Raw genomic sequence first — 25,747 nt, 5'->3', positions numbered from 1 at the left:
CTGACAGACTGTGCACCTTCATTGCCCTGCCCCTGTGACCAAGCCCCCAACCTTAGAGCGGTTCTGTTTGGCAAACTTAAACTGACACACTTATGAACACACATACATGAAATAAATTAGCAGCCTTCTTCGCCTGTGCGCCAGAGCGTGGGCATGAAATTGGGATTTTTGCAAGTGGGACCAAAGTCTACAGGGCTGGAACAACCAGGGCTGGGCAGGGCAGGGGAAGATAGCGAGGGAGCATCCCGGGTGGGTGAGGGGAGCTGAGTAGGGGGTTTGAGTCACCAGCTTGTAATTTGAGCCCATCACAGGACAAGAGAACCAGGGGTGGGCACAGTGGGAAGAGAGATAGAGAAGAATGAATGAGAGGTCTCATAATGCTCTCTCTCTTCTCCTTGTCTCTGGAGTGACATCACAGTGGGATCAGTGCCATCTCCCAGCCTCTGGCAGAGACTCGCTTCATTCATAAAGCCTGGACTGCTGCCTCCGCTCAGAATGATGCAACGATACAAGCAGAGCAGGCAACCAGACCCAACAAATAAGGGACAATATGCTTTCTATCATGCGATTGAGCTATAAATAGCCCTATAGAGTTTGTCCAATGAGTGGGTGTGTGTTGGCGTGAGGAAAAGAGAGTTGGCAGCTCAAAAATTACAGCAACAAAAAAAAGGATGACATAAAAAGGCTATTCAAAGCTTGGTCTTTCAAAAGTAAAACACTCCTGGGTCAAATAGTCATTTATTTATATCAGTGTCAAAGCATGTGGTAACTCATGTCCTCCTCTCTATGCCCTTCTGTAGAAGAGTGTATGGTGGGCTTTATTTAAATCAGCACAAGAGTCAATTTCCTGTGGCTAAGTTGCCACTTCCTGTGGGAAGTAAGGTAAGATGTGGGTTCAGGTGAGGGTCATACCCTTCCTGAATATCCCAACATGTATACAAGTATCAGCAGGGTCACAACATAGTGCAAGAAAAAAAAAAGAGGAAGTCTTGGCTACATGCCGAGGGCTTATAATCGTCTCTTTAAGGCAGACCAGTCTACCCACAGCAGACCAGAGGTGACAGTGGTATCTGAGAGACCCTTTGATGGAGATCCGTATCTGGACCCCTGGTCTGAGAACGCAGGGTCATAAACCCGACCAGCATGAAGGGGGCCCTTTCAGCGCCACGGGGTGATAAAGTGGTGGCTGAGGGCTGTAGTGGAGTAAGAGGAGGAGGACGGGGTGGCAGTCTGGTTTTGAGAGGGCTGCTTGTTCAGCCAGCCGCTCTGCTGTTTAGATTTCCATCTCAATGCCAAGGACCAGGAATAGATGAGTAGGCCTGTCTCAAGCCAAAGTGAAGAAGCCAGACCAGACCTATACCTAACCCTACTCCAGCGCTGGATGGTGTTAACTAAAAGAGATCCAACACAAAAACCAGGATCATCCCACCATCACAGACAACAGTGCTGAAACACTGGTTTTATTCTTAGGTCTCCACCACTGGCTTCTGGCTGCCCCCCTGAAGCACAAGCCTGTGGTGGTGTAAAGCAGCTGTACGGGACGCAGCCACCACTGCTGACATCTGCCTTTGGCCATGAAACTAGAGTTGTCCAGGATCATCACCAGCACAGACATACCGGCTACTGAAGCAGACAATAAGTGAGACTAATACCCCATAGCTGCCTTGCTGTCTTTCTTTCCTCCACTCCCTCCATCTCTGAAATCATATTAGCTTATGATGTGAAAGTGCATTAACTCTACTGTTTATGCCAAAGTCTCAGTGCTTGATATGACATTACTTCTGAGTTTGAAATGATACGCACCATCGCCAACAGACGCTAAACATATTTTTGCTAAAATCTTGATGGAATTCTTTTCAGAAGAATGAGGGAAACAGAGACAAAGCACTTTCAGCAGGATTTGGCTCCTTGTTGCTTATTTAACTGCTTCCAAGCTTTGTTGCTTGGTGATCTTTAACAGCATGAAAAGGCCTGCTTTTCTTTTTTTGTTAGGTATGCCTCAAGTATCAAAGGTTGAGCAACAGTAATGCACTTCTCACAACAGCCCATTGCACAACCTCCAAGTTCTCTATTACTTTGAGAATAATATTGGGAGAAAAACCCAGCATGCTCTAAAGCACTACACAAACAGTAAAGATCTTAAAAATGTCACAGAACTTGAAGGTTTTCTATGACCTCCATACATGTTAAATATTTATAATGAAAGCACTACTTAGTCCAAAAGGATTTGACTGTCTTGTTTTATCCATCAGTGTTAGGCATAGTGGTGAGAAACGGGAACTGACAGGCGAGCACTGCACTGGAGAGTGCAGGTGGTGTTAGCCTAGCTGTATCCAGGCTAGCTGCCTCCCAGGCTCCGTCCCTGTTGTAAACACACAGGGGATGCTCTGGGGGAACTGTTTAGGCGTTAAACCAAACACACGACATATCTGACAAACAGTTTACTCTCCGTGTTGCATTTTTTCCACAAAACATTGTGCCTGCCCCATTTTTAGTCCAAACTGATACATTCCACAACCAGGTTCCTGATATAAGTGTGAATTATGTGGCACGGCTACACGTTCACACACACACACACACACACACACACACACACACACACACACACACACACACCAATGGAAGTGTTTGCCACACGACGTGCTCTTTTGTGCAACGCATACACATGTAATTCTTGTAGTGGCTGGGTTTAATTATATAATCAAACATATATGAGAGCTTGTTGCTTGTTTGAAGGCAAGCTATGGGCGACAGATGGATACTTGATAAATAAATTCCCCCTAGACCGCAGTGTTTTCATGTTGCGTGCCTTACATTCCACCTCTGTTTTACAATTGCTAATGTGCTTCTCACAGCTTTCTTGTTTTCCTCTAATGCGACCAAAAATGACTTGTGGTCTAAGTGGCAAAATGGTTTCAGCTCAAGATGATGAATTACCCTTCTATTTTAAGCTCAGTGTAGGCTCCATAGCTAATAAGAGTATAAAACATCAAACATCTGGCAACATCCCTTCTTCCTTTATCTTTTTTAAGATACGGGTGTTATTTTTTCATGACGCTGTAAAGCACCTCAGCTTCGGCTGACTTGGCTTACTTTAAAAGATGTAAACCGCGATTTGAAAACTGGAAAGTTACAACTCAGTGTTTTGCAATAAGAGATGGGAGTGATTTCCAATGCAAGTGCATATCATTGCAGATGTGTAATCTCATGATTACCTTTTACTTCACTATCTCTCTCTTTCTCTCTCTTGCACACACACACACACACACACACACACACACACACACACACAAAACCTTAGTATACACAGACAGACCATGACTCACTCCATCAAAGTATGACTGGACTTCTGGGGATATCATGCTGTTTCAATTGACAATGTGACTGGTCATGATGAAAGCAGTGACCATATCTTGTAAAATTCCTCTTCAGTGAGTCAAAATTTGTCACTGTTAATCTGTAACTATGCATAGAACAAACAGGCAGCAAACAGAGCATCTCTAATGAGCGTTTCTGTGAAGCCAAAAGATCATTTTCCAACAACACAATGGCCTTTCTGAAACTGAATGCTGCCAAAGTCAAGTTCTCATTATGTTCTGGGCTACGGGAGTTGTAGCCAGAAAAGGCAACACATTTCAATGTGTTAAAACATGCAGATACTAGAGAGGTCATAGGCAGACAATGGAATCCAGCTGCTTTCACTCTCATAGCTAAACTCCAGAGGCAGTGTAAAACCTTACATAGAGTCCCGTTCCTCGACCTCCTCTATATCTGCCAGAACTCATGTGCCTCCCGTTTGACTGTGTCACCTTGGCCCAACTCAGCGCCACTGAGTCGCACCTACACAGCAGAGCCAGCCACCCACGCAAACACACCCTCCTTTATCTCCCTTTGCTTTGGCAGGCCAATCAATCTATACAAGTATGATGCTGTAGGTCTGATATGCATAAAGTATGCGGCTGTGCCCCATTTGTTCACCTGATTACAAAAGCAGCATGCAATGCATGTCGACTCCAAAAAACAGGTGGTGTGCAGCAAATGCAGACAAAACTGAAAACAAGGGAAGAAAATCTGGAACATATACTGAACAAAATGAGTGACATGGCCTCGTTGAGGACAGCTGAACATCCGTGGTGAAACAAACCCACTGCTTTTCAGGACAGTGGACTGATTCTCAAAGCAGGCGTGTTTCTAAACCAGCTCAGTTTCCATCCCATTATAGGAAACACAGCTCCTAAATGTGGGACCATAAAACAGAAACAGCAACAGGGAAAAGGGGGGGGGGGGTTCTAAAGCACAGGATGCTGCTGAGATGCGTGGGAGGTTGTGGAGCCATTTTGGGGCAACGTCAGGCCAGTTAGGGTTCGCAGTCACACATCAATGTAGGCCTGTGGTAGCAGAAACCAGTAAGCGGGCCAAGCAGACGCACAGTCGGACAGCCAGTGGCGTGTGGTGCAGCAGGCGTCTATTGCCATGACTCAGGGATTACAAGCAAGGAATGACTGGTGATGGGACAAAGTGCACTCCCCAGTAACTCACTATACACCACATCAAGGTGTCGTGAGAGAAACCCATGTGGCTAACAGAAAGACATTGGAAACAGAGAAAGAAAGGGAAAGGAGGGGGAGAAACACTTGAAGAGGAATTGTGTGAGTGGGTGGGTGGATGATTGAAAAAGAGTTGTCTGTTACAAAAAAAGCTTGTTAATGCTTCATTTCCCATGCCAAGGAACATATTTTCCTTTGTTTTGGTTGTTGGCTTTTTGTGGAATGCGAGTAAAACGAAAAGCTGTTGATTGCAAGAAGTTGATCTCTCCTACTTTCTTTGCATAACAAGAACTATTCACTACCATCATATCAACCACACCTTCAAAGGCCTCTCTTTCTCCGTCCCTAAAACGCCCACCCCTTCTCTTCTTCATACACACCATATGCTTACTATTTAGCAGACTGCTGTATCTGGTGCTAACACGCCTTGCTTTATGACTAAGCTTCATAAGCAAAGATTAAGGCGTGTAGTCACCAGGGAAGCATCAAGATAGGACCCACGCAGTATAATGGTTTTAGGTTTATATGGGCAGATAACAGGCTGATTGGAGGAGCAATGAATGAACCGCCAAATGAATGGAGGGGTTACCTATTGATGTAACACAGAGGCATTGCTAAAGAATGGGGAAAAGAAAGAGGGTCAATGTAAGCAACTCACAGCTACTTCATTAGTATCCACCCAGTTGATGACATGTCTGGCCAGCACAGGCAGGCCCATTGAAGAAACCAGTATCAGTTACCCTCTAGGCACAGACATGGCCTGGTCAAACACTGCCTAATGACATTGGGGTGATGCACTAAACGTTGGACAACTAATCAAGTTCTGATCCAGCCAACCATATCATCCACAGTTTGACACGGCGCACATCAGATGAAAAACGGACCAGTTTCCTCTGTTTGGCCCAATTCATTGACAGACCACATCAATGGAAGCCTGGATCACCCAAACAGTGTTTGCACAGCTGCCAGGCAGCCACGCACTCAAACATTGGCATATATTACACTGCGCTACTGAAGGAGTGCTGACACAAACACACCGAAGCAAAAACCTGAAGCTTATGTAACACCCTCTGTTCTGACAAATGCTTCTCCTCTCCGCATCCTACCAACATGGGAGGCACCTTGGAAAAGAAAATCAGTGAAGCCTTTCTAAGAGTCAATAGTGTGGCATTGCCCGTATGTGCTTGTGTGCATGTGGTGGGCACTGAACGAGATGCCTTATAAGGGCTCTCAGAAGAAGCACCAGGCATGCCAGTTACAACAAACAGCAGCATTTTTCATCAGATAAAAGTGAGCCTCCCACTCCAGCTCCTCCTCTGCCTCCATGCATGCCACCCAGCAGGGCATGCTCACAAACATTCCTGTCAGTCACTGAACCCTGACACTTCAGGCCTGATGCACAGAGTAAAGTAAAAGAGGGATGACTCACTCAAATCCAAAGCTGACTTGTAGTGTAAATGATTGACAACTCTCTCGAATATTAAATCTATACTTGGATAACCTCAGAACAGTGTTACAAGAGTTTAACACTCAATAAGAACTTGAAGAGCACTTGCGCTTTCATGTCTGTATTTCACAACCCAACACCTTCCCGTTAAGTAATCCTCCCTCCTATCTTTAAAGCTTGTCTCTCTGCAACTGACAGTTTTGTTATGGCTACATGATGCTTTCAATAATAAGCTACCATAGTCTGGGTTACATAAAAGTAAGATTGCTGTGTCAGGACTTAACTACTATGACTGAACAGAGGAGTAAAAGCTTTGTGCAACTTAAGATGTCTTGTTTGGGTACACCTCTGACCCTGGCACAGTGTGAGCGTTAAAAGGAATTACCTCCACTGGAGAAAAAGAGAGAGAGGGCAGACCTTGAGTAAGCTGACACTGGCTGCACTTCCATCGCAAAGGAAAACAAACAATATAGCAAGGTGGGTTGAAGCCACTTAAGCCTGTTAGTGGGGTATGTATGTACAGTATGTAGTTGCAGGTGTTTGGAGAAAGGGGGAAAAAAAGACTGTTGTTCCCACAATGCCATAGCTCTGTGCTTGCTTGTGAAAAGCTGAGCAGCCATGCCCATAGGGACAGCTGCTGCTTTCACAAATCCAACAAATCAACAACTGCATTCTGGATTTGTGTGGAACACTTATGTCTTTCAGCAAGTTGTAAGAAAAGAGCATATTGTGGTCTTTTACATACCTGCAACACTAAGCATCAATGTTGTGTCTTATTAGGATCAGGAACGGTCCTGAACACTGGCAGTACACTTATCTTGTAAGCATTGTAATAACAAGGAGCGAACAGAACAGTATGTGAGAGAGAGAGGTGGAGAAAAGATGTGTTTGTGTGAAGTTGTAAGCTGCTCCTTGGCAGCGTCAGCCCTGACCCGAGTGCACCCTAGTATAAGGGTAAGCGGGAGTGAGCATTGCGAAATGGTTTTGCAAGATAGCGCTACGCTTTGGCAACTTAACTGCAGCTGTCAGCACTTTTTCATGAATTTGTGAGATGTGTATGAGGGAATCTATGCTCTGCAGGTATTGACAGCAAGGGGAAGGTGGTTAATGTGGTGAGTCACAGCCCCTTAGTGGGTCAACACTAGCAATTAGTATCAAATTTCAATGATGCATCAGTGCTGCTCTACTAACAGGCTTGACGCCACCTGAGCTGCAAAAAGCACAGGGGGATTTGTTCATGTGAAAACCTACTAAATGCAAATCATCCAAACATGCCACCATGTGTAACAACACTCAAAAAAACGAGAAGTGAAACCACACAAAGATTTAAAGCCAATCACACAGTCATGGGCTTCCCTGTATATGCCCTGGACAACCCCTGGAGCAAGCCAAGTCTTCCAGGCAGCAGGGTCAGAGAGGCAAGCCTCAGCACTGCAGATTCATCACCTCAGCCTGCCTCTCCTTCCCTCTGGAAAGTCAGTTTCAACCACCAGTGGAGGAGGGGGAGGTATGAAGGGGGGGGGGGGGGGGGTAGAGAAGACAGCGGGGTTGGTGGGGAGGGCAGTGATTAGGCACTACTGCCTGTCTCCCATGCCGACTGGGCAGAGTGCCTGGCTCTCCTATTATGGCACTGAATATAGGGTTAGCGATGGGTGCTTAGATGGGAGAGAAAGGGAGATGAAGAAGGATCCCAAGTGAGGTAAAGGCAGGAAGAAATCAAAACTACAAAGCATGAAGTCAATTTGAGCAACACACTTCCTGAACAAAATGTGACAAAACTTAACATGTCAAAGCAAATCTGGAAAAAAAAAATGTAAAACATGCATGTGAGTTTGAAAGTGTGCCAGCGACATTAAAAACTATTAAATAATATGCTGTATGAATTCACTATTTTATTACTATGTTGTATGACTGTTTTTCCTAAATGGTATCAACTTCTGTGATGTCTATTTATATGAAAATAACTTTTCCATATTGCCCCCTTATTTCACAAACATCATATTATTAATTATGAAGGCACGCCGGTCACAGTGTGATTCATTCAACAGAAAAAAAGAAACACACACTGGTTTCATGGACTCCACAGCCTCAGGCGTGATTGCATGTGTCTCAAGTGTTGCGTGTTGTCCAATATTGAGAAATCAACACCGTCTTCACACTGAAATACGTTCAGGACGTTATGTTCCTTTTAGCGCATCCAGTTACACAGAATTATCACTATAAACATCGGTGTCAGCAGCATGTTACGTTACAAGGAAACCTTCAGGAGTAACGTTAGTCTCGTGTTAACTGTCAAGCGTCTCAAAGAAGAGTTGTATTACTCACCGTCCATTTTTTCAGCCTTTATGATTGTTAACGTCGGTTTCATATCGACAGCTGCCGTCATGATCATCAGATCAGCGTCTTAATAACGCCGCGTCCACTCTCTTTTTTTATTCTAACAGCTCCAAAAACACAATATAAGGGAAAATCTTCTCTTCCTCTGACGCTCCGGTCAGTTCTACTGGCCGTTTTTTTCTGTTACCTTTCCTCTAAAACTAAAAAAGCGATTTACTTTCTTTTACTCCTAACTTATCTTTTTTCCCTCTCTCGTACATGTACACACACTGCCTCTTTTCCTCGTTCTTTCTTACTCGCTCACACACTCACTCACTTCTTCCTCTCTATCTCTGGTTTATGGGCGTTGCATTGCACAGAGCTAGAGTGCGACGACAGCTGAAGGGGGCGGTGTTTGGGGCTGACTTGCCAGTTGATTCACAATTCAATTACAGTACCCCCCCCCCCCCCCCCCCCCACCCTTACACACACACCCACACACACACACACACACGCAGACACACACACGCACACGCACTCACACACAAACACTTTACTATCACCTCCCCCGTGTCTCTGTGAGAACCTACCAAGACCCCTTCACGTCATCAGGCGCAGTTACATGTTCCCGCAAATTACGCGTGTTTAACAGGGATGAGAAACACTGTGGAGCTGTGAGAGCTGCTGAGAACCCTGATAAAGAGCCCTGGTAATGCTTAACCGCATTGTTTCCCAAATATGACAGCAAACAATCCATTCAACAACTCAGTCATACAATCTTTCATGCCAAAAAATACTACCACCAAGTTATAAAAATATAATTAGATTAGAAATAACACCATGTAAACCCCTAAATAAATTGTAATGCAATGTCACAGGCATAGGGAGCAAGTGAGATATCAACTGATTCACATGCTTGGTTAGTGGTGCCTTCATTTGCGGTTGCGTTTACCATGTTCATGACATAAATTCATATACGTCTATACAACCATGGAAATCTTCTGGAGGCTCTGAGTTCACTAGTTGTGTGACGTGTTTTCTGACATTTTCAGAAATAACGCAGGCCATTTACTCTTGACTTTTTGGCAGATGGTAATTTAATATATTGTAATTTTAGTTGTAAATTGTTGTAATTTTATAATATGTCTGTTGATATTCCCAACAGCCTCATCTTTTTCCTCTTACATTATGCCTTTGCATTACCTGCATTACGTGAATCGCTCACTAGTTTACTAAATTATTAGCCTTGGTGGCCTCTCATGTACACGGCTTCCTATGACATAACTATGAGCAGCATTAGTCCATGTGCTTCCTATGAGGAATTGGTACTCTATGACTATGACTATGGACTGAATTGTGACATTGCATCCCTCGGGTTTTGAGACTAAACCATGAATTTTCTATTTGTGTTACAGCTACATCATTTAACAGGTGACACATGTAACTACTTTGTATCACATTTTGAACACACAGGTTTAAAAGAGGTCCAAGATACAGGTTAGAAATGTAAAAAAAAAAAAAAAAAAGTTACAACTATTCCCTATTTCCCCCACTATATGGGACAAAAACAGCTTTGGAGTGCTATATGGTTGCCATATTTGAGCCCCTTGTAGGAACATTTTTTGAGCAGTATGTTGATTCATGAGAATAAGTGACAAAGCACACTGCCTTTGGAGATGGTTTCGGATCTTAAAATAGCCACATACAATTTAGCTGTAGTGTATGTGTGGGGAGCCGTTCACTAAGAGGAAAGTAAGGCTTGTCTGTGTCCTATATTCTGCAGGTCCAGGCTTCCTCATAACTTGTAACTCACCCTCATAAACACCTCAGAGTATTTCCTGTTCACCTTGTTCTGATCAATAAAAAACAACCATGTCCTTTTTTTCATAACACAGCTGCATCAGGTATTAGTAACAAAGTGCATCTTTGCAAATAGGTACAATCTTATGTTTGCATATATTCTTAAATGAAATTTAGGTATGGGTTAAAAATAGGTCAGTCGTGTGGATGTTAAAATCAATCATACTGGGTCTCCTGTCAGCAAGATCATCAATGGAAATTCAGTTAGAACATGGCAAACTGTCTGTTCCAATTCTCATTTTGAGTTATTTTTTAGACTTTTGTACTTTCTTATCTACAATAATCAGGAACAATGACCATGTCTTACTGGAAATTGAATCAAGAATTTTCTCTGCCACTGGAAAAGAACAAAGACACGAGAGAGATAGGGCTTTTTAGCCACAGTAAGGCTCCACTCGGAGCAAACCACTGCCATTAGGGAACACCTCCCATGGCAACAGAAAGAGTAATAACAGATTATAATAGTTATTCTCACACTCTGGAACTGGCTGCTTTTTAACAAATGCAAGGAAAGAGAGGTCCAACAAGAAATACTGAAGGGATAGTGGGGACTCTTGTTCATTAATGAAACAATGTAAATGGTTTTCTGTAAAGCACAAGACCTCTTTTTCCAAACATCCAACCACATCATAAGCGATCAGAGTGAGTCATATGGCACAACCTACAATGCACGTCGATATGATACTTCTGCATGTACTGTACGCATGTATGTAAGGAGACTGGGGAGCCAGGGTTATTGATCACACATGGATTTTTCAACCGGTGGTACTTTGCTGGCTCCATTAGCAGCCCTGGATCAAGTTTCATTGGCCTGATAGGAGCCTCGTCTGGGAAGAGTGCTGGTGGGTTCTGCGGTGAGAGGAGCTGCCTCACCCAAGGAAGAGTAGAGGGGGTGATGGAGGAGAAGAATGGGAGGGGGAATAGTACCTCTCACTTCATCTCAGTCAGTCACTCAGTCCCTCTCTCTCTGACTGGATCTCTTTGTTTTCTGTTAATGAACTCCCTCGTATCTGTTCTTAAAAGGACAGCCCGGGTCCTTTAGTGCCTAAGGGCAGCCATTAGGGGTTTAATGGTGTTGCTGACTAATATCAGGGTTGGCGTCACTGTTGCCCATTTTAGTTTATGGTTTTCTTTTGCCAGTCTTCACTTATTTACATCCAATATTTTTAACAATATATCATGAATAAATCAATTTTATTTTTTAATGATTAAACAAATATTTTGCTTCTGTATGGCCTTATAATAAAACTAGGACTTGTTTGAGATAGAAAGACAGAAATACTTTTGAAATTGGTGCTTCATGACCTGAAAAGGAAAAACAGAAGATGGTCACTTTTGCTCAAGCGGTAACTACAAAATTACATGTAGCAGAATACACTGCGCCGCACCAGACCTATAAACACTCCCGCTAGTAGGTGACGTTGTGCAATTACAGTTACACAGTAAGCTAAAATATGTTTCTGAAAATATATGAGGCGAGAAATAGGCAAAACAGGATCAAAATCTTGGTTTATATTCGATCAGCACTGCTTAGTTTTACTGCAGTATGGCGCCCACGTCTTGTTCACAAACACAGGGTATTACAGCTAAATACAACACTAAAATATGTTTCTGAAAAACATTCGAGCTGTGAAATAGGCAATGCAGTAACATAATCTTGATTTATAGCCGACCAGCAGTGCCAAGTTTCACCATTTCGGTCCGAGTTAGAGTGAGAAGGAGGGGTTCTGTCCATGGTGATGGTATTTGGGGCTGGCAATACGAAAATGCTGAAGTACACTCTGTAATTTGAGCAACAGCCCAGAGAGCCAGCAGAACTCGACTGGATGATGTGTTATGCATCAAGTTGCATCATCTGATGGAGTTTCATCGTAGCGAGGGATATCTAGGCACTGATTAGATGAAGGGAAGTTTACCACAATTCATCTACACATACCCAGATTGTTTTGATGCAAAGCTGGTCGAAAATAGGCAAAGTACCCCCTTAATGTTCAAAATGCATAACTGATATGAGTTTAAAAAAAAAGAACTACAGAATTGAAATTGCACTTGTAAATGGGCAGTTTGCTGATGACGTATTGTTGCTTTGAATTCCTGTTTCCATTTCTGTTCTTGTATCTCAAAACACTGTGTTACTGCTCTGTCTTTCAGAGCAGTGACCATTTCTATTACCCTTAGACACCCTGGTGTACAATGACCTTGAAGACAAACACATTTACATTAACAGAACACTGACACAAGAAAAATGATTTCCAAACCAAATGGAATACTAAACACTTATCCTCTTCAAGATCTTTGTATCAACTGCTTTTGTCAAAGTTCTACACAATACAAACTCAAAAAACAACTATTGTTGAAACAAACTGCGTCATTTCCTATTTAGACAAAGGGATTGTTAATAGTCTTACACTCATAAAACAATCACACAGTGTGTGTACCACAAGTCCTAGATCAAACAAGTTTTATCTTCAGGGCCTCTTTTCTCCACCTGGCAAATGCTGTTGCCATGGTTTTGACAGTTAGCCGGCTTCACTCACTTTGCGTTGCAGCGCAGCACCCCTAGCTAAAGCAGCTCCTCCTCTCTGCTGCTCGCTGTCTGTGTCTCGCTGGCACATCTGTGCTGTCTGCCCGTCTATAATCCCTGGATGTAACCGTTGCACCTGCTACTTTTCACAGAGTTAACTGAAAGGTTATTCGATTTGGAGCAATCCATACAGCTGTCAAGTGATATTTGTCTTTGATGTTGGCGCCCTTGAAGCAAGAGCACAAGAGTATTTAGATTTCAAGACTATACTTTTATTACACATTTACAAGCATCAAATATGAAATGATGACTTAGCTGGGTTGGAGTGTAAAATGTCTCAGACAATGGATGTGGCCTGACAGGTTTGGTATCTTGTGTGAATACACGGCATTAAGCATCAGTCAGTCACTCATTTACAGACACTCAGAGGGGTGATGGACACACACACACACACACACACACACACACACACACACACAGAGCAGACAGTTAAACAGTAAAACAGTGGGGTCCTTGTGGCCTCTGTCTAGCAGCTAAGTCTCAGCTCTCTCTGTGGTGGATACTGTCTGAAGGTGCCACAGGCTGGAAGCACTCCTGCTGAGATCAGAGGGTTTGCTGGGACAGGAGTATTGTATCCCTGTGTGTAAGTATGTGTGTGTGTGTGTGTGTGTGTGTGCGTGTGTGTGTGTGTGCATGTGTACTGGACTTATGTACATCTTTCTCTTGTGCCTCACATTCCAAAGTCCCTTCTGAGACTGCGTGTGTTAGCGAGTGCATGTGCCTGTGTGTGTGCGCTCTGCTAAATTGTGTGCAAGTAAGTGCACTGGGAAAGTAGCAGGGCCTCCCTGAACAAAGGCTCAGCTCTTTTCTGAACAATTAGCTTCGCTAAAAAGGACATCTCTTCCTCCATTAGCGGCACCACGTGCCCCCCATCACTCCATTGTGCAGATAATTCAATTATCCCCACCCCCCTCCGAGTCTCTGCCTCCCAGACCTCCCTCTTCTCGTCTCGCCCTCCCTTCTCTCTGTTACCACCATGCTCTCAGATAAAGCTCCACTAGTGCCTGAAGCTGAGGCGAAAATACATCAGTCTTTGGTTTCATTCATTCCTCATTGTATAAATAAAGGCTGTACATTATAGCAAATAGCAACACTCTAAAGAATGATAATCAGCCGCTGCTTTTTGTCAATTGTTGTATAAATTCTCTTTCTACTGAGTGATAATAGGCACGGATTTACCTGCAATAGGATGGACTCGATTCAACTACGAACATACAAGTCACAGTAAGAGGTACTTACTCTTACCATTACTGGTGTACACTCATTGTAGTTAACAGTGTGTGAATATTGCTAAGCTTGTGATATAAACATTAAACAACGGGAGGTCTCTCTTAGGATTCATTAAAGCACCACCTATCCTGATGAGCTGGCATCTGTTGCATCATCACCCGTCAGTGATTGCATGTGTCTCAGAACTGCGTGTTCTCCAACTGAAGTGGTTTGTAATTAGTCACCGCACTATCAAGAGGAACTTACCACACTAAAACTTCCTAGAAATAAAACTCGTAGAACTCTGGGAAAGAGACGTTTAACAGCCGGGTATTTGGCTGATGGTTTAGAGGAAAGTATCTTCAAAAATATTTTTTCAAAAGATAAAGGGGAAGTAAGGGGTGTTTCTTTGAGAAAGGGTAGCTTTTAGTGAGGGGACATTTCTTAAGGTCAAGGGTATTTTTCTGGAAAAACACTTCAATAAATGGCTTTTCAAAAGGAAAAAAATATGTTCACCAAAAATAAATTGTTGTGATTGTTGAGTTTCTTTTTTAGTTCAGCAAAGCAGCACTTTGAATTATGGGGTAGAAATTCCACTCAATTTCAATGCACAATTTAACCACTTCTCAGAGGCCTAATGTGGAAACTCAGATAGTCCAGACTTCTGAAAATACTTTAAATCCCACAGATGTACAGTGTAGTAGTAACAGATTACCTCTTTCCTCTGTTTATTGACTAACACCTCTCGCCTCAGAACTATCTGTGCAGTTCAAATCTGGGACCGTGGCAGCGGTGTAGCCCATTCCTCCAGAGTTGTCTGTCGCTTTTCCGTGTTTCCACTCTTGTTTTGTTTTATTGTTGGAGGGGGAAGTGTGCAGCGGCCTGATTAGCATCACTGTTTCCTCCTTTCCCATAACCCCCCAGACCCCCGCAGGCTGCCTGTTTACTTTTAGAAATAAAAAATGGGCCTGCGCCCGTGAGGACGTGCCCCTCATCAGAGGCGAAACCCCTGCCCCCCCCCCACCCAAGGCTCCAGATCCTCCTTCCCTCCCTTCTTCTCTGCTCCTCCCACCAACCCCAGTCCCAGTCCTGTGACTTATCCTTCTCCTTATCCGTCTTCTCTCCTCAAACTGTATTCCGCCCACTCCCCTTTGCTTTCCACCCCGTTCCCCTCCTCTTCCAACTGTCCAGCTGTCAAATCACATCAAATAAAACACAGGCCAATGGTCCCTGAGTGCCAGATCACAGCTGTGTCTGCGTGTACTAAATGGGAGGGCATGTTTAAATGTACAGTGAACTCATGAGTGCCTGGGAGTGGATGTGTGTGTGTTTCTTTGTGCGTGTGTGTATGTGCCTGCTTTACTGAATGAGAGGATGCTGTAATACAATACACACCAGAGTGCAGGGTGTGAATTTAATGAATGAATATGTGAGTGTGCATCACTGCAGGATGTTGGTGGAGTGCGTATGCATGTGTGTGATATCTACGCCCGGATTTCAATGAGATTGCACAGTCGCTTTGTATTTTCCCACACACTGGCACACACACACACAGTGGATTTCCACAATGGGAGTGTACAACAGGCCTTGCGGTGTGAGTGCTGGATAGTAAAGAGTAGAGCTGGGTTAGTGTAAACATCGCCATGGCATGGCTGATGTCAGGAAGCCGTGTGTGTGACATTGGGCTCTGGGCCAAACATGCGATAGTCCTTTAACATCCAACATCCCCGCCTCACATCTGCTCTGAACTCTTTCTTTCTCACACTAACACATTTCATTTTAACAACACCCAATCCATTCTCCAAGAGGTGACTTGAGCTGTAAAATCGCATAAAACGTATCCACTTTAAAAGTTAAATAAAATGTATCAACCTGTGTACCCATGACACTGAATTTTAGCTTGTGAAATAGCAACACTGTCGACTGAGGATTTGGTGCTTCAAAAAGTATGTTTTTTTAAATTGTTTTTTGTTTTTAGTGATCACATTATAAACATTGTACCAGTAAAATATTTGTTTGAATTTCAATTTCAGTCTGATTTCAACAACTTAGAGAGGCTGTTCTCAATATTTATATGCTAAAAATGTGAACACAATTAAACATTTAGCAGCTAAACACACAAATATTTCTTTCAGGAGTTGGTAGAGACCTAAAACAGAGCTAAAAGAAAATAAATATTTGACTTACACCAGGCCTTCAGGAAGTGCACCAGGCTTTGAAGCGAATTTTAATATTTTAATATTTAATAACAGGGGAATGACAACTTCAGGTTGTTCTGTTGTCTTCATGTATTCATCATGTCTGTTTCATGATATATTTTGTAGATTATTTCCTCATGTCTTGTGTTACTTTCTGCCATTGTCTGTTTCCTCGCCTGTTTTCTGTCACACCTGTCTGGCAACAGCCTCGTTAGTCCTTCCCTACTCCTGAGTCTCACGCTGCATTCATGTGACATCGGAAAGTCGTAGCTTCCAAGTCGGGTAGTTCTTTTTCCGACTTTGTGTTCATATGCTTTGAGGTTGTAAAGTGGGAACAACATGGAGGCTACAAAGAAGATGAGTTGCATTTTAATGGTAAGAGCATTTAAAGCGTTTCTTGCTTGTTACATCTAACAGATGCACATACTAAAATCTGCAATGACTAAATGTAATTGATAGCTATTAGGAACAAAATAAAAAAATATATACATTTTTTACAGTCAATTATTGACACTGTTTCCATGCTTTCTGCCATTTCTGCTGCCCTGAAACATCAAGCAAATGTCTCGGCACCTCTGTTATCATGGGTATTTACCAATTTCCCAGCCGTTATTATGACTTTGGGGGGCTGTTACTGTTCTTGAAACTCGTAAATACAATATTTCCAAGGAGCACATGAATGCAGCATCACTCAGCCATCTACACACCTGTCCTGCATTATTTTGTCTTTCATCTCCTGCATTTGGGTCCACCTGATCCACATCTCATGACAGTGGCTCTGTCATAAGATGCTATTTGGCCCAAAAAGACTCCTTCCCACAGATTTACATTGGGAAAACGACATCTGTAGATCAGTGGATTATCTTTTTTTACCACCACAACCCCCAGAAAATGACGCATTTCAAAAGTCTAGAAGAGCCACATGATTAAATCATTTTGTCCTCATTCAAGTTAGCGGAGGGCTAAACTGAAAGTTAGCAGCTCAGCTGGCAAAAGTCTCTGCACATGATCTGTGGCCCCAATGATGCCGAAGATCCGGGTTACTTCACACCAGGGAAGTCTAACATTTTTGCTTCATGCGCCTCTGAGCAACTTCCACAGGAATGAATGGCACCTAGCTTTGATCACTGTTCCCAGTTCTCATCACACATCCAGAACTTACACTTGCCACGTGGTCTGAAACACGACTTCAAACGATTTACTGTCATAGTATCAATGATTAAGTATCAAAGCGATTATGTGTAAATGTTGTGTTCATAACTGGTTTCCACTGCTTCCAAGTGACCAAAAATTCAATTAAAACGTTTAAGGAATATAGTAAGATGAGGTTGTATTTTCATGTTTATTTTCATGAATGTACTATTTCTGGTGGCAGTTTTACGTTTCCACACCTGAATCAAACAGAGTAAACTTAGAGGAGTGCCTTATAGGTAGTATAACCCTAATAAGTGATTATACTCCATTATATGCCAGCAAATCTTTGGTTGACTGACTAAGACACTTGTTCAATGCTAATTAATAAGCAAATAATGATAATTAAAAACTGGCACAGCCTCGGCTGTTAAAAAAAAATGAATGGCATGAACATGTGACTTCAAAGTAAATGTCTTGCAGGTGCCAGATGACTTACACCGCAGGAGGAAGTTGTAATGGTTTGCTCCTCCATGTCTTATAACATTCAAATTAAATGAGTGTTCTGAAATTGCAAGTGCATAATCATCAAAGGGAAGCTGCATTTTCAGTTTGACAGAAATGAGTCAAAGCAACGGCTACAGGGTGTGTAGACTGTGTCAGAGGTTATTTGGTTGCTTTTAAGGTTAGCACAGACTCATAACGCCATATGCCAGTAGCACAACAACCTCAGCAGCTCTATGAGACACCTCCAACAGGAGCTAAATGACTCTAACAACATCTCCAGGTGGCCAGAATGCTCTTAGACCTGTGGCCTGCATAGTGTAGGATTTAGGAGGAGGATGAGAAAAAAAAAAAAAAGGTCAACACTCGGTCATTTTTTTCCACTCAGCTATGTTTATGTCAACGGTTTAGCGCTGGGAGCAATGAAGTGAGGGCTCCAAAGGAGTGTGTCTCTGGCAACAAACATCAGCAAATCCCATCAAATCCTGACTCCCTCTCATACACACGCACACACACACACATGCACACTCAGGCCCCCTCCACCTCTCTAGAGACCAAACTAGAGGCTTGGGAAAAAGATGGCCGCCCTTTGGCCTCCTGCCTTGCCCCCTGCATCCAGCTCAGGGAGGTGACGGAAGAAAGCCTGTGCCCTTCCAGCACCCCTACCCTACTCCCGTGGCGTGCGTCCCAGTCCACTGATATCAATCACTTTTTAGAACGAGAAGAGGCCAGAGTGAAACACAGGCAAATGCTCTGAAAAGAATGTTCCAGTTTAAAATAAAACTCACATAAAAAAAAAGAAAGAAAATAGAAAGAGAGGGCTAGAGGGAGGAGACTGCGGGGCATTTGGTTGTCCCCAGAAGAAAATAGAGAGAGCGAGACAAAGAGAAACAGAGAGAGAGGGGGTCTGGTAAAGGCATTGCCCTCAGGGTCAGCATCACCATCATCCTTCATGCAGCGGACGCAGAACAGCAGGCCAAGTTGAGACAGCGTGTGCGTGTTTGTTCTAACGAACTAAATAAGGACATTTAAATGTGTGTGTCAACATCGTAGACGATAATGCTAGAGTGTGAATGATTGCCCATTTAACATTCCAGTTAACACAAAGTCTTTTGTTCTCTCTAAGTTGTGTTGAACATTGACTATTGACTATTTTCAAGCATTATATAAGAATGTACTGTCTGACTAAAAAAGCCAAATAGTTTTTTTTATAGACTAACACTTAGAAATCTTTACTAAAACTGTATAGTTGTAAGTATTAAGTATGACTGAATGTATTTTGTCTCTTCTTCCAGTACCTCATTTGAGGTGAGATTATGTGTGGATCCATTTCTTACCTGTGGGGCACATGTCATGTCCATTAGGCACCTCCTGCAGAGGTATATCCTGGATGTAAAGGGGCTGTGATGGGTAGTACTGCTGCTGAGGGTGAACCACACCTGGGAGGTGGGTCTGAGGGCCCACTGCCACCCCACCACTATGCCTCTGGAGACAAACAACACAAAGTATGGTTTAGCCAAGATGAAGTGAGTGGCATGGAATAGATGCATATTTTATATTATGATGCAGAAGATTTATTGAAGTTTTAGCTGATTAATGGTGCTGTTGAAGAGCAATTTTCTGCACCTCACAGATGTGAATGTGGTGTATTTTAACCATGCTGAACTGTGAAAAACTGCAATTCCTCTAATGGCCACTTGAGGCTGACTCCAAAAGCAAGTCAATCTCAATAGACCTTAATGTTCATATGCCCAACTTTACAGCAGAAGAAAACATGCAGTCTGGTGCAAACATGGTTTGGTTTCTATAACTAATTTTAACATTCATGACAACTGTAACAGGGTTATTTTTTTATATATACCTGACATGTTTACAATGTATTAAGCCTTAAAGTTACATATAATTAAGGTTGGGACCGTTTGAATGACCTGTTGTCTATAAGGCGTCAGAGCAGTCAGTCCCCCCCAGGCAGTGGCAGTTGGCAGTGCAACTTGCCAGTGTGTCAGTGTTTCATCTGTTCGCCAATGAAAAACATTTATTTATGTGCCTGGGGATGTAATAACAGATTAAGCTAAAAACAGCTGATCAAACTGTCAAACTGGCTTTGGCCAACATCTTATCCTTGGATTTCTAAAACTTGCTTTTTTCATTGTTTTCAAGCACAGATAACCCTCATAGCTAAATTTGACTCATTCAGTTTATCTTTACTATGTTGATTTATCCTGCTTATCAGAGCAATGTTCACGTAAGAGGTCATACCAAAAAGGAAGTCTAAAGTCAGCACTTGACAGGGGAGCCAGGAGAGATATGAAATTCTATGTGGATACAAGAGATACTAGAGTGTAAGATAGCCACTTGGCCATTTTTAGTGTATCAAAGCCTCCGTTTAGCAACAAACAAAGAGACTCAATGGATATTGTTGGACATTCCTGTCTGAAAGTAATGTGAACAAGGGATTGGCATTTTTCTCACATGACTGTGTCTCACTAGATGTAATGTGACCTTTCTAACTTGATTTTCTATTAAAAGGTTGAATATTGATGTAAAGTGTTTGTAGTGTATACTCCACATCTGTGTATACACCATGTCATCTGCTTTTAGAGTTTCACAAATCAAAGAGCAATAATTCATCATTTCATATTTTTAACATGTAAAAATACACTAAAAGCAAGGCTACAGTTAGTCTTGTCTATGTAGCCTCCAATATGTACAGTATGTCAGACCTCATGCTATACATCATACGTGTAACTGACAGACGGGCTGACAGAGTGACTGCCAATCTGATAAGCCGTCCCTGTTTAAGCACTGCAGCATTTATCAGTAGCTGGCCAGCTTTATGGATGGCAAACATGACCAGAGGATCAGGAGGGCCAGTTTATGAGGTTTTTTAGAGGTTTGCGTGGGACGCTGCCTTTTCCTATCAGTCCAGTCAGTAAGGGGAGAAAGTTAGATAGGCATGGAGGGAGCCACTCAGATGATTTATGGATTAGACTGAGAGACTGATATAGATAACAATGGAGATAACATCGATACCATATGAATTTCCAATGCAGAAGTCGGTCTATGATTGGGAAAACGAACAGGGATGGCTAACAACTACCTTGAAAGAGTTTTGCATGTTGTCCATTTTTATATGTAACAATTTGCCATATAACTGTTTGATATTTGAGTCATATTAACATTAAACTTGACCTTTATTAAACCCAGCTTGACCAAACAACTGCTGTTCATGTATTGATTTCCTTTGTTGTTTGTTTGTTTCTATCCCATAGCAACCTATAGTTGTGCTACAGCAATAAAAAAAAAGAAAAGAAAAAGACACCGACACCAATGTGCAACATATCATACAGCTGTAGCTGTAAGATATGTTGCACACAAATACAGTGATTGGAGTCCAATTATTTGTGATCTGAACATATATCCACAAAGATACAAATTTTTGAAGCCATATCGGAACATAAAACAAATATGAAACATAAAACAATAGGGTTATGAATATGTAACCACTTTTTTCTCTGACATTTGTGACTCACTGATCTCATGCAATGTTGCATAAAATATACAGTACTTGCACACATTCACTCATTCATTCACTATTACCTGTTTAATTTAACTGCTCCCTAGTGGTTCTAAGAGGAATTGCAGTGTTAACAGTTTGCAGGCAGGTGTAATTAAATGCACCTGAAAAACACAGGTGTAACTGTGTAACTCTTCTGCAATGACGAATTTAAATATCCGTCATAAAAAAAGGCAAAGGTTGTGTCTGAAATCACTTTCTACTTATCATACAACATAATATATATACCTTCTGCCATTTTATTAGAATGTCAACATTCTGAGTGTGCAATTTAGTGATGAAGCAAAATGATGCTAATTCATAAATGTTTGATAATCTCAATTTACTGCCTCTTACTTTGGAGTAAACAGAGACTTAAACCACAGCCTTAGTCACTGACTGCCTCTCTCTGCACTGCATAACAGTGTATGTGAGTGCTATGATGTTGTTTGTATTCATGATTGGAACAATTTTTTAGAGAGAAAACTAAACTAGAAGGTCGACTGCATGTCAATCCAAACCTGTGTCAGGGAGAGTGCTCTGCTAAAAATGCGTTGCTGATGTTACATGTACTAGAGTAGGGAAGCCTCACACTGTGTTTTATCATTTCTTGTGATCAAAGATCACCTTTGCAGTGAAGTGGCTTGCTTCTGGCATTTTCTTGCCACCGACTGGTTGTGCTATAAAATTTGACAAGGTGATTTTATATGTAACTGCCAACTATAGTTTTAATTTATGTTTACAAGTTTACTTCAAATTTAGTTATAATTACTCAATTTTGTAAAGTTGCTGAAACAAGTTTAATTAAATTAATCTTTCTAAATTTTAGCAACATCAGTAAACCAAGTTTATTGTGCTATAGTCTGCTAGTTGCAAACTAGTCAATAATATTTGTATTTTCTTAAACATGTTAACAAAACAGAAGCAGCAGATGTCCTAACTTCAACACTGGCAAATCCCTGTTTTTGATGATCCATAAAGTCAGACTAACCTGGTTTACTGAAGATGCTAACACTTAGAAAGAGCAAGGTCATTTCACTTGTCATTTTTAAGCTGCAACAACTTCAAAAAATTATGTAATTACAGCGAATTAAATGTAACATTTAAATATAAAGTAAACATAAATCAAGACTTATAGTAATATTTACTTTCCTTTTTTGATTTCCAAGATTATTTTGAGTAAGATCAACTTGGTACATTTTACAGTGTGTATGCCACCGTTCTCAGCATACGGTCTTTGTGAAGCGTAACACACTGACAATCACTACAATATAAACAGAAACACATCAGGCCCGGCTGCCTTTTGCTGATAATGCATGTAAATTTAGGAGAACAGAGCTACCGAGGTGATCCAGGCTCACCTTTTGACCAAGTCTGCCCTAGTATACTGTAGTCTCAATTTCAAAGGCAAGCCCCAGCACCTGAGCCAATTAGGAGCCAGGGAGCTGTATCCTTCCATGGTCTCTATCAGGCCAGGGTGGGGTTGCCATTTGCATATAACCTCAGTCTCTTATCCTAATGTGCCGGCGCTCTGCATACAAATGGAGGCATTTATTTTGCCGCTCATTGGCCTTCACCCTTCAAATGCTCATCTGACAGGAATCCCAATGTACCCAGCTACCACTGTCTCTGACTCTGTATTCAGCTCTCTCATTTGGAAAGCGTTAGAGGCTTGGTGTTCTTGCAAACAGACTGCTACAAAGCACTGAGCGGGTGGCTTAGCTGAGAAAAATGTTATTCAGAGGGGATGGTCAGACTCCAATATGATCGGTTAGTGGAAAGGTTACAGGCCTACAGGTCTCCGTATTTACAATATTACTTGCTAAAGAGAAGTGCATCTTTACTACAGGGCTGTTGTGCAACACTGGGGAGTTCATAAGGGCGATTTCACAGCCTTGTCGAAAAACTGTCTTGTTCAACAGCTCTGTTTCCTAACTTTGGACAACATCACAAGGAACAGCGTGTACAGATACTATTAGTGCAACTCTGGTGGACTACACTCAACAGGAAAAATGTTCAGATAGAGTGTGTTCCTGTGAGGTGATGGAATCCAGAGTTGCTCTTGCACACATACGGCTCATATGCTCCTGCACACATTCCTGCAGTGTGGCTAACACACACACTCATTCCCTCACACTCCTGGCCGGCTGTGTGGCAGGTAGCCGAGGCAGCCTTAACACAGAGGTAATTTACGAGGGAGGTCTTACCATTGCGCCCAGACGGTCACAGGGGTGAAGGGCCGGGTAGGAAGAAACTGGATCCATGTAGTAACTCATCACTGACGCTGTGGACAGGAGAAGCAGGGCCTGCTGAAGGGATCAACACAGAAACGGATGGGGCAGGGGTGCAGCGACCTATCTATCAAAAGCTGTTTACACTTTGCGTGCAAGTGTGTGGTATATACTATGTGTGTGTGAGTGAGGAGAGAGAAAAGGAGGTAGAAGGACAAGGGTCAAAAAGAGAGGGTCATCAGCGCAGGGTGAAAACTGTGCTTTGGGGCTTCATAAAAACACATCCAATCTTTATCTGATTTGGGTTTTAGGGCTCACAGGAGTGTTTTGATGTATTTGTATTGTAGGTATGTATTTCTTTTAAATCAAACACTGCTGACTTTTATGTGGGCTAAAAGGGATTTCAGCTGAAGCAAATCCATCCATCCAAAGGCTTGTCAACTCCCGTCTCCTTATGTAAAAATTAAAAAAAGAAAATAACTGCCTCCTCCTCCTCTCATCTTCCTCACCTCCCTCTTTCTCCTCCTCTTTTCCTTCCTCTCCCTCTCTTTCCTCCCCTCCTACACACTTTGCTTATCACTTAACATTGTTTACTCGAGGCAGCATCAACAAAAGAGACTGGAAAACGTGAAGGGTTACATTAGAGGAGGAATGGTGTGTATATGGGCAGTGGCAGGTCCCATCCTCCTCACATTCATATGTTAAGCAATTTGGCATATCGAGTTTGTGGCAGCTGCTCACAGACTGAGGGGAAGATGTGCCACTGCTCAATGCTTGCAGATGTTCACCAGCTCAAAAAGATTTAGATGCTCTTGTTTTAGGAGAAAAAGTCCCCATACGCAAATCAGTTCTGTCAATAAGATGCATGCACCATTTAGGCTTTACATTGATTTGGTGGGAAACCAGTGCCTAATAAAAGAGCAAAGCATTCAACTATGCAATTTTATAACATAAATAGATTCTACTTATACATTTTATATATTGAGTGCTGCATTTGAAGGTAGTTTCAAGCCCACAAAATGAATAAAGTTGAAACAATATTGGGGTAAAGTTCATTTTTACAAATAAATTAAAATGCACGTGCAACTTTACTTTGCAAGGTCGCAAAAATAAGCAGAGATGAAACAGGTCGAAAGCAGCGCATCTCTATTTAAAAAAAAGCGCGCTGAAGCTTTATGCGAATTCCTGACGGGAGAAACAGAAACTTTAAAGCCAGCACTTTCACCCTGATGCATCAAAGGAGCGCCGAGCACCGATAATATCACACGTATCAGCTCATTTACAGCTCTTTTTTTGGTACAATATAAAGTTTTCACTTACCGACTGCGGTGTGAGAAGTTTGCTGTAGAAGTGGAAGCGCTGGGCAGCTGAGTGTGACAGCTGAGCGGTGGACTGCAGAGATGCTGTACCTGCCTCGCAGCGAGTCCCATAGAGGAAGGAATATTATGCACACTTTTAGTCCCTCCCTCAATCACACGGTGATCCTCTCCAAATTCTCCTCTCCTCTGTGTGTAGGCTTTGGACTTAAACATGCAGCTGTGGTTCGCATGCAGCCACAGTGCAGGTGTAAACTTGCAGAAAGCCTGTGGTGGTCAGATCAAATAGGTTTACTGGGACTAAACTTTTCCACTTTACTGTAAAACTCCACAATCTTGTGGGTAAACCGTCCAATATCAAGCCATCAAGGACATTTAAATGCTTTGCAGGCAAGTTAAACAAAAACTAAGGAGTCATTTTAGACCCATCGTTGCTTAAATAACCCAGAACTATTCTCTCGTTGTTTTTTGTTAAAACCTTTGAGACCTGGGTTGACATCACTTTTCTTGTGCTGCGTTCAGACACCTTTCACAGATATTTAAACCTTTGAACCCTGAGCAAATTGGTTTGAAGTCCTCCGCAAACATGGGAAAGATGAGCCCCTTGGCAAGAAATGTTCTCCAAATTGGAATAAATTAAAAAGGGAAAATTTCCAGAGAACTATATTCGTAATTATCATTGTTAGGTATTTAAAATGATTTTACAGAATTATATTCAAACAGTTTTCATGTTCTCTCTTTTTCTTTTTTGTTACTTTTCTGTTGTTTGTTTATTTTTTTCCTTTAATGTTGTTTTGTACATTAATTTTCAGGTATTTTTTTCTCTTACTTTTTTTAAAAAAAGATTA

The 25,747-nt window shown here is 42.2% G+C and overlaps 1 protein-coding gene across 5 annotated transcripts in view; it reads right to left on the bottom strand.

Moving 5' to 3' along the window:
• The window catches only part of ets1 (v-ets avian erythroblastosis virus E26 oncogene homolog 1), a 42,143-nt gene extending 17,142 nt beyond the window's left edge, over positions 1-25,001 (bottom strand). Inside the window, exons 1-3 of one of the 5 annotated variants that reach the window (XM_042486045.1) lie at positions 24,904-25,001; positions 23,560-23,755; positions 19,134-19,281 (exon numbers count right to left, since the gene is read on the bottom strand). In XM_042486045.1, the coding sequence (XP_042341979.1) occupies positions 19,134-19,281; positions 23,560-23,628 (217 nt within the window). In that variant the 5' untranslated portion in view covers positions 23,629-23,755; positions 24,904-25,001. Of the gene's footprint in view, positions 1-8,319; positions 8,652-19,133; positions 19,282-23,559; positions 23,756-24,903 lie in introns of those variants that run through there. The other 4 variants (XM_042486043.1, XM_042486047.1, XM_042486046.1 and 1 more) reach the window with 4 other exon arrangements.
• Between the last annotated feature and the right edge of the window lie 746 nt (positions 25,002-25,747).

The sequence above is a fragment of the Plectropomus leopardus genome, chromosome 5 (genome assembly GCF_008729295.1).
Source record: "Plectropomus leopardus isolate mb chromosome 5, YSFRI_Pleo_2.0, whole genome shotgun sequence".
NCBI lineage: Eukaryota > Metazoa > Chordata > Actinopteri > Perciformes > Serranidae > Plectropomus > Plectropomus leopardus.
The sequence above is the reverse complement of the archived record's forward strand: the minus strand, read 5'-3'. Positions and strand labels throughout refer to the sequence as shown.